Raw genomic sequence first — 10,218 nt, 5'->3', positions numbered from 1 at the left:
GGTGGGAAGGGAAAAGGAGAGAGAGAGAGAGAGAGAGAGAGAGAGAGAGAGAGAGAGAGAGAGGATCACGAGCTTATTACGGTGAATGCCATGTCTTGCCTTCTTTGTTTCCTACAGGTGGGTTAATATTTTTGTTCCAAAATTTTCCATTTCTGCCACACATGACCTTAGAATCATGCTTTTAAAGATGGGCATTGAAGATGCCTTTGCTGACAATGCTGATTTTTCTGGACTCACAGATGACAACGGTCTAAAACTTTCCTATGTAAGTTGGTAGATTAGGGCCCTTGACTATACAAGCTGGAAAAGCCATTTAGAGACAAATAATTCACCCCTTTAATTTTATCAATGAGGAATTTGATGTCTAGAGAGGGAGTCTGACTCTTCCTAGATCATAGTGTCACAAGGGTCATTTCCATTACTCCAAATAAGCTATTGTAGAATTCCTTCCACCCTTGCACTTCACAGTCTAAAATGATTCTAATGGAAAAGCTTAGTGATCCGAAGTAATTCTGGTGCCATAAAGTTCTGGAAAAGGGGAGTGTTTAAGAGGTCACTCCTGGAAACAAAAGGCCATGGAGAACAAGCTATAGTACTTCCCTAAAACTAGCCCTAAAATCATGGAGATTTATAAACTATACTTAGCCAGGTATCCTTCATATTCAAACAGCATCAGAACAGTAAGGCAAAGGGGTAGCTCCAACTTTCTTTTTCTTTCCTGCTTTCCAAATCCTTTCTAAAACTGTTGCTATTTCTTCAGGGGACCAATAGTGTTTATTTTCTCACTACAGGCTGCCCATAAGGCTATGCTGCACATTGGTGAAAAGGGATCAGACGATGTCACTATCTCTGAAGTCAAATCCATGGATCAATCTGAAATCACTCTCCTTCATCCTATTATCCGATTTGATAGATCTTTTCTGTTTATGATTTTGGAGAAAAACACCAGAAGCCTTCTCTTTCTAGGAAAAGTTATGGACCCAACAGAAGTATAGTTGGGAAAGAGCCCACTGGGTAATTGCATGTGGGAAATAAATAAATAATGTAGTGCGGGTGATTGACATGGGCTTGCACTTGTCTTCCCTTGTGCAGGGGAGAAGATCGAATCCTGGAAGAACTGGCTGTGGAAGAGGGTAATCGTGTGACTAAGCACTGAGATAGTCAATAAGTGTTTCATTAGTATCCAAAGCACAGGAAGGTTCTATATTAGTGTATTCCTCAGATTTACCACGAGTCAGTTAACTACAGGAAATATGATTTAGATGACAAATGTCTTTGCCTTTGCCCTCTGGAGAATGGTGGAGATGCAGGCCCTGCCTATCTATTTCAATAATAATAATATCAAAAAATGTTAAATTATACAAATGTTGTGGCTTAGATTTGAACTTTTCGACCTTCTTCCCTCCAAATCATTGGAAGAATTCTCTATGTTCTTGCCAGAATTTCCATTGCTAGGTTCTCCTGCTATATGGCTAAATGACAGACTGAGATTTTATGCTTAGGGATGTAGCTTTTGTGTCCTAATAAACTTAGGAGAGAAAACAAGAGTGAAATAAACTCCTTTGTACAAGCCTACTTCCTTCACCAAAATGTTTTCATCTTGCTAATTTGTTTTATTTATTTATTTTGGATTATAATATTGGTATTATAAAAGTGTAATTTCTCTCAAAATCAGTATAGAGGGCCGGGGAATTAGCTCAGTGGTTCTACTGCCTGCCTTGCAAGCGCAAACAATTAAGAGAAGGTGGATTAAAAGAGGCAGAGAGAAGTAGTGTGATTTTGAGAAATTTGTGCTTTCTTTCTTTGTACTTAGAATATTTGACACTTTTAATAATATGTAAATATAATTTGGACATAAATAGTATAAAAAGAATTTTCAAAAAAAAAAATCAGTTTAGAAACCTAGTATATTTTATTTAAACTCCCAATAATAATTATTGTAGCTATAGTAAAATTGACTCCAAAATTCATATGCAAGGGATAATAATCTATAATTAATAAAATTTGGAGAAATAACAAGTTTATGTTTCTGTGGTAGGGGAAATATGATGAAATCACATAAATCAGAAGAGTAACATTTTGCCGGGTGTGGTGGCACACGCCTGTAATCCCAGCACTTGGGAGGCTGAAGCAGGAGGATCACTGTGAGTTCGAGACCAGCCTGGGCTACATAGTGAGTTCCAGGTCAGTCTCAACTATGAAGTGAGACCCTGACTCAAAAAGCCCCCCCAAAAAAGAAAAGATAAGTAACATTTTAATTTTAATATACATGCAAGCCAGTCAAAGAGGATAGAAATCTCAAAACAAACACAAACAAATGGAAATTTAATATATGATAGATTTAGAATAAAAATATAAAGGAAAATGATGATTGATTTAAACTAGCAGGCAGACCATGGAATTACCATGTGGAGAAAATACCTTAAGTTTTGCTGTACAATAGAATAAATTCTAGATGGATTAGACACTGAAATGTAAAAAAATCCTGTAACATTAGCAATGTGAGATATATTATGAAATGGTGTATGAGGAAGGATATTTGTATATTAATGATATTCAAAGCTCATAACAGAAAAATATAAGAAAATTTGACCTCCTAAATAAATAAATCTTTCTGATTAAATAAACACAATTTAAGTGGAAAGACAATTATAGACAACAATAAGGTGTTTAAAATTAGTACAAAAAGCACATGATTACCCATATAATAAATGCGCATAAAATAATAAGAAAATGGGTCATAGACCAAGATAAAAATAGGCAGAAATCAGCAAAAAGAGTCAATGCTGAGAGTGGAAAAAATTATTCAATAAAGCTATGAAAATTTGTGGATTGCTGGTAGCTAAACCAGTCCCCCAAAATACTAATAGAACCAAATCGCTGGAGGCAGAGGTTTGTTTGTTTGCTTTGTTGTACCTTAGTTTTCCATTTTTATTGTAGTATGGTGCACATACAAAATGTACACAAGTCAAAAGCATTTACTTCAGTGACTTTTAACAAAATGAACATATCTCTGTAGTAGGCACCCAGAACCAAAAAGGAAACATTATCCACACCCTAGAAACCCTAAAGTTACCCCTAATACGTAATAGATGCTATCCTGACTCAACACAAGTCACTTTTCCATGGTTTTAATCTTTATGCAAATTGAATCATACAGGTTATATCTTAGGTGTCTGACGTTTTCTTTTGTTCTTTCTCTTGAGCACTGGGTAGTGAGTAGTTACAAATTTTTCAGTCTCATTGTTTGTTGTGTGGTTGTTGTATAAAAACACCAACCACATTTCATCTATCTGTCCTAATGTTGATAGACAATTTGGTGTTTTCATAGTTTGCAAGCTATTATATAAGTAATAGCTGAGCAGATTTTTTTTGGTGACAAAGTTCTCAAAAATATCTTGCTTATGGTTATAAATCCAGGGGTAGAATCACCAGATGTGTATATAATCAGCTTCCTTCCATAGACATCTTCTGGGGTAACACCCAGATTCTCAGTATCTGGTGCAGCTTTAATTGGCAAGTTTCCCTAGGGAAATCTGTTCAAAAGTCATTCTTCTCTTCAAGGATTTCCACATCCTGCCACTTGAATTCGTTATTTTATTTCATTTTGGTACCAGGGATTGAACTCGGGTCCTTGTGCTTGCGAGGCAGGTGGCAGAACCACCGGAATTTGTTATTTTTAACTTTTAATTTTTTAGTATATGTTTGCAACACATAATGATTACATTCATCCTGGGGAGTTTTGTGTTCTAAAACCTGAGAGGTGTGGGGAATTCCATTCTGCTTTTCAGAGATATTTCTAATCAATTGCTGAGCCTCTTTCCCATTGCATCTTTGGAAATTATTAAATTTCTTGAGAAATATTTTGGTTGTGTGCTTGAGTTGCCCTAGTTCTTCAGATCTGTCACTTCATTTTCCTGTGACCACTAAAAGCTGACATGCTTTATTGATTCACAAGCAACTTGCTGTTGGCCAGATTTGCCAAAATCCTATCAGAAAAAAACATAAATCTCAGATACTTAGTAGAAGGTAAAAAGGTTCTATTCTATGCAATTTTTCCTTTAGCTCTCATGACTTTTGTAGGCTTTTGTGTGCTTTAAAACTGGATTTTAGTGATTCAGCTGGCTTTTCTATTAGTTTGCTATAAAAACACTGGCTTACCATGAACTACTTCTTTTATATAGAAGCTGAAATGCACGTGTGTTCTTTAATATTTTCTAGGTCATTTGAATGTGCAGACCAGGTTAAGGAAAGAAATCCTAGAGAAACACTTGAATGTATGTACTTAGAGACATGTAGCAGGAAGGTCACAGTAACTGTGGAATAAGGAAAATCTGCAAAAAACTGAACTATCAGCCTGGGAATGAATGATTAAATTGTAATATAATATCGTTCAAACATCAAAATTAAAGAATTTTAACCATATGTCTAAACATGAATATTTCTCGAAATTCTCAAAAAATAATCTTGTCTAGTAAAAGATAGGATAAGGAGCAATAAAAAATATGATGCTACTCACATCACTTAAAGCCACACAAAAATCCTAATCATTTTGGAAGATCTATTATACAGCATTAGACGGTAACAACGTACTGTATACTGAAAAATTGCTGAAAGAGATTTTAATATTTTCAATCAAATAATAGAAGATAACTATGATAAGTGATAAATATGTTAATTACTTTCATTGTGGTATTCATTTCTCAATGCATACATACGTCAAAGCATCACATTGCATATCATGAATTCTTACAAATTTGTCAATTATGTCTTTTATTCTCATTGAGTTTATTGGTACATTTTAGGTATACAGTACAGTTACATTCATCATTGGGATCTTGTACTTTTACATGACAGGTCTTGGTTCTCATTTTTCCCCCATCCCTGCCCTCCCTTCACCCCCCTCCACCCTTCCCTATTTACAAAGACTTTGTTTCCATTTTTTCATTAATTATATCTTTATAAGAAAGAATATCTAAGCACTTCATGAATGCATACATATAAAAGAAAAGCATAAAATATAAATTGGTAATAGATACACCAAATTCAAATTAATGCTTAATTCTGCAAGAATAAAGGTGGTGATGAGATTGACTAAGAGAATAATGAAAAATTCAAGTATATCTACAAGCATTCATTTTATTTTCACTTAATTTTCAAGGAATAAAAGAAAACATGCAACCATTTTTAAAGCTGTACGATTGCCCTCTGGTTGTTGTTATGTTATTAGCAATAGTTCTCTGTGGTCTTGAGACATTCAAAAACTCAGTTCTCTCTGGTGAACGTGGTCCCAATTTCCATAATAAGACTTAATGGGCTTCATCTCCCAGTCCCACAGCGTCTTCTCCTAGACATTTAATATGGTGCCACTAGGTATGATCTACTATTTTTGTCCATGCTTGAAATTGAACTCTGGGCTTCACAAATGGTAGGCAGGTGCTTTTACTACTGAGCTACATCCCACCACCTACAATCTACTATAATAAACTATTGTTCACATGTTGCTAGTTTCTTATGAAAAATTACACAAGGAACTAACTCATATTCTGGTAGGTAGAGAGTTTAACTGAATCAGAGTAACTTGAGGTGAGGTCCAGGCATTAGTATTTTTTTAAGGACTTTATATAATTCTAATGCATAGCCTGGGTAAAAATTTTTGTTTTGGCTTTGAGCTTCATTAAAGAAAGGATTCCTGAAGGCTGAGTGAGGGTCTCCCTTGTCACCTTTTATGTCTAACACTTTACACAAGTAATGCCATAAAGTTAGTGGTTTGTGTATGACCATGGAACGGCACCTGTGGCATTCCTGTTAATATTTTAACATGAGCTCATCCATTTAGGAAGACCATGAGAAGAAAAAAAAAACTAACTCACTATCAGCCACAGACACAGTGACAGCAACAGGCTCTTCTGAAAGATCATATTAAATCACAGCTTTCCTTATAACCAGAGGTTACATCCTTGAAAGGTCTGGTTTGGTTTTTGCGCATAACACTGCCTTGCAGAAAGTGATGGATTATGTCATATAGAACAAGTGTTAGGGTATTTTCTGGGGCCAAAAACTCTTTACACATAATTACTTGAAATGTCTTCTTTCTTATGTTGACTGTGACAAGTAATTTTATGTGTCAACTCAGCTAAGCATTATCACTCAGGTGGGTGTTTAACCAAAACCTTGATGTTGCCATTGTCTTATTCAGAATAATTTGAGTGAAAAGGGTTACCTTTCAGTAGAAGGCCTTATGATGAATGACTGAAGACTTTGGGGGAAAAGCCTGCCTTCCGACTGCTTTGGACTTGAAACTGCAGCATCTGCTTTTCTCCTGGGACTCCATCCTTCTGGCCTTGCTGATTTTGGCCTTGTTATCTCCCATACTCATATAAAGCAAATCTCTCTCTCTCTCTCTCTCTCTCTCTCTCTCTCTCTCCCTCCCTCTCATCTCTCTCTCCCCTCTGTCCCCCCCGTGTGTATTTGTCTTTCTCATATAAATAATTATATATTTGAAGTTTCTTGAAACTAATCTAGTAAATTTGGGAACATTTCTCTGAAGTTGCTTATGGAAGTAAAAAACTATTGTTGCTTTATTTTTCTATAACTCTGCTTTCACCCACAATTTTTATAGCAAATGAATTTATCTAGTCACTTCATGGCAAGTTCAGTCACTTATGAAAATTTTACTTGAATATATGTCTAAAGTCCAGAATTTCTCCCACCTTTACCTCATTACGTCATGATGAATTAATTAACATAGAATGAAAGGATTTAACCATGTATTCACTTGATATGAGGCAAAGCTTCATGTCCAAGATAGTTAATGTTTTTCCACATTGGTTTCTGCTAATATTTCCTTTCCCTACTCGCTGCTACTTCTCCCTACTGGGACTGATTCTGCTGGCTTCTTTTCTGCCCAGAATTTCATAGAGGCCTTTTTACTGCATTTTCCCTATGCCGACTTAAATTATCGTCTTCTTTCAATGCCTTTAGGCACCCTTTGTGACGTGAAGACTGTGAGTTATCCTCCTTACACCACATAGACTTCCAGTATCTCAGAGATTGTTTTCACGAATGCACACCACAATACTTCTCTCAGCCCTTGCTACTCTTCTAAAATACCATGTTGAGTTTATGGCTTATCCACATAGACTTCAGACTGTCAAATGAAATAATAGAAATTAAAGCACTGTTCCTAAATTTATATAAAATTTATTTTGAGCTCTTTACTTGGGACTCCAATCGGCAGGTAGAGGAAGTAAGGTAGCAGAGTGTTTTAGATTCCTTTTTCAAAGCCTCGTATATTAATCTCTTTCCCACAGTACGTGGTACAGAAATGTAATTTTTGTGCACAGTCTGGTGCCTCTTGAAATGTGAGAATATATTTTGTCCTGGAGAACTCAGCCTGAGGAAGTTTCTGATGTATTTACGTGCATAGCCATGTCCAAGATCCATGGTCAAAAGAGAACAACAATGAAGCCTTTTATTTATTTTTCTTTTATTTATTTATTTATTTTTGGTACTGGGGATCGAACTCAGGACCTTGTGCTTGTGAAGCAGCTGGTAAAACCATTGAGCTACATCCCCCACCCAAATGAAGTCCTTTAAAAGACAATAAGAATGCTCTGATAAGGCATGCATTACAGGTCACAGTCAAAACCAATGCATACATGTGCCATGGGTACACCGAGCTATCAAAGTAGCCATTAAGAGGGTAGTTATAGGGGAAACAGTTTCCTGGGACAACAGGATGACGTTGACTTTGCAGCTTATGATCAGGTCTTGGGTCACAAGAACTATGCCCCCTCATCCACAAATGTTTTCCTGGACTTTAGGGTAAGGTACAGTGGTGCACAGAAAAATGCACTTTTAGTTAATAAATGAGTAAATAACCTCCATTCTGGGGTGTCAGATTGACTTTAATTTGCTCACAATGCTTTTGAATATGGTCCTTAGAAAATGATTCAAAATTCCTCACAATGTAGGGAGGTTAAATAAACAGTCTGAAAACATGATATATCACTCTGAGGCACAATTATCCATTTTGGGTGAAAGGAATTTGTTTTGGAAAAAATTTTTCAGTGTTAACTCTTGCCCCTAAGAACAAGAGCAAACAATTAAGAGAAGGTGGATTAAAAGAGGCAGAGAGAAGTAGTGTGATTTTGAGAAATTTGTGCTTTCTTTCTTTGTACTTAGAATATTTGACACTTTTAATAATATGTAAATATAATTTGGACATAAATAGTATAAAAAGAATTTTCTTATGAAAAATATCCCATGTTCATGAATTGAAACATTTGTTATTGAGATGAAAAGTCTATTCCAAGTGATCTACTTATTTTATGCAATCCTCACTAGAATAACCAAGGCATTTTGTGAAGAAATATAAAAACTTATTCTAAAGTTTGTGTGGAATATCAAAGAAAAATAAATAGAAAAAAAAACTTAGAAAGAACAGTCTTTTCAACAAATGATATAGGGGAAATATTATATATCCATATGCAAAATAATTAAGCTCTATCTGTTCCTTATACCCTATGGAAAATTTAAGTGTAAATGGAGCAAACAACTAAACCTAAAGGCTAAAATTATGAAGTTCTTAGCAAGAAACATAGGGTTGAAACTGCATGTCATTGGATTTGTCAAGATTTATTAGATATGATGCCAAAAGCATATGACAAGAGGAAAAGTTAATTGGTCTTCTTCAAAGATAAAAACTTTTGTGAATAAAAAAACTATCAGAAGTAAATAGAAAGAAAAGTGGAAACAATTTTAAATAAGGAAAGAAAAAGAGATTAAAGGGAGGGCTGGGGAATGGGGAAAAAAGCAGAATCAAGACATACTATGTACAGGTACAAATTCCCCACAGTGAATGTATATCAAAAGTGTATCAATAAAATTAATGTACATCTTTTTCTAAGATGTGTGCACAGTGATAATGAAATTGATTGCAAGCTCAGTGAAGGAATGAACTTTACCTGTTCTGTTTACAAAAAAAATAATAATAATACTAACAAGAGAGTGAAAAAAAAGTCACCTGAGAAATGAGCAAGACATTTAGAAATCATATATCTGATCAGGAAGTTTTACCTACAATGTATAAAGAACTCCTACAATAAAATATAAAATGACATATAAAGAACTCAACAACAAAAATAACCCTATTAAAATATGGACAAAGGGCTTGATTAAATATTTCTCTTTAGAAAGGTTCCAATGTCTAAAATACCATGAAAAGATGCACACCATAATTTGTTATTAAAAAATGAAAATCAAAATCAAAATGAGACACCACTTCCCACCCAATAATATAACTGTTTTTAAATAGTGGAAAATAACCGTCAAAAATAATGCGGAGAAATTTGGATTCTTGGTTACTGGTGATGGGAATAAAACATGATACAGTCTCTGGGGAAAACAGTTTAATAATCCCTTAAAAAAACCCTAAAATTATCAACAGATTCAGCAAATTCACTTTTAACTACTCAGAAGAACCAAAAGCAGTGACTCAAAGAGATACTTGTACATCACTGTTCATTAGCAACATGACTCACAACAGGTAAAAGATGGCAACAACCCAGGTGTCCACCAACAGATGAATGGATAAATACAATGTGGTCTATATGTATAACAGAATATTATTCAGCCATAAAGAGGAATGAAGCTGTGACACATCCTATGACATGAAAAATGAATAAGTCAGACACATTATGAAAAATGAGTAAGTCAAGTATTACATGATTCAACATATATGATGCACATGGAACTATAAATATCATAGGGGCAAAAGGTAGAATAGATTTTTACGGGGTGGAGGATTATGATAGTGGTAGTGAGAATGAAGAATCGCTGCTGAAAAAATGCAACTTCTATTTGGGATGATAAGCAAAGATTTGGAAATGGAGAGTGATAATTGCTCAACATTGTGAATGTACATAATGCCAATAATTGTAATTTTTGTGGCATTAGGGATTAAGCCCAGTGTCTTCGTACTAAGATACATTCTCAGAACCTCACCTTTTAAAACAAATTACAGACAGGTTTCTACTAAATTGCTTAGGCTGGCCTCAAACTTGCTATTCCTCCCCTCACTCTTCCAGAGTGCTTGGATTACAGGTAAGAGACACCATGCCCAGAAAACTGCTTTTTAAAAGTGGTTAAAACATAAAACATAAAAAATAAATAAATAAATAAATAAAACAAAAATCCCATCAAACCACACTAAGC

At 34.9% G+C, this 10,218-nt stretch overlaps 1 protein-coding gene across 2 annotated transcripts in view; it reads left to right on the top strand.

The window, feature by feature from the left end:
• Serpina7 (serpin family A member 7) overlaps positions 1 to 1,801 on the top strand; it is a 6,305-nt gene extending 4,504 nt beyond the window's left edge. The window contains exons 4-5 of one of the 2 annotated variants that reach the window (XM_010619712.3): positions 118 to 265; positions 1,093 to 1,801. In XM_010619712.3, coding sequence (XP_010618014.1) covers positions 118 to 265; positions 1,093 to 1,137 — 193 coding nt within the window. In that variant the 3' untranslated portion in view covers positions 1,138 to 1,801. Of the gene's footprint in view, positions 1 to 117; positions 266 to 791; positions 1,062 to 1,092 lie in introns of those variants that run through there. The other variant, XM_010619711.2, reaches the window with a different exon arrangement.
• Positions 1,802 to 10,218: the final 8,417 nt, after the last annotated feature.

The sequence above is a fragment of the Fukomys damarensis genome, unplaced genomic scaffold, assembly GCF_012274545.1.
Source record: "Fukomys damarensis isolate Sample0158 unplaced genomic scaffold, DMR_v1.0_HiC HiC_scaffold_39, whole genome shotgun sequence".
Taxonomy (NCBI): Eukaryota; Metazoa; Chordata; class Mammalia; order Rodentia; family Bathyergidae; genus Fukomys; species Fukomys damarensis.
This window is presented reverse-complemented; position numbering and strand designations above follow the sequence as displayed.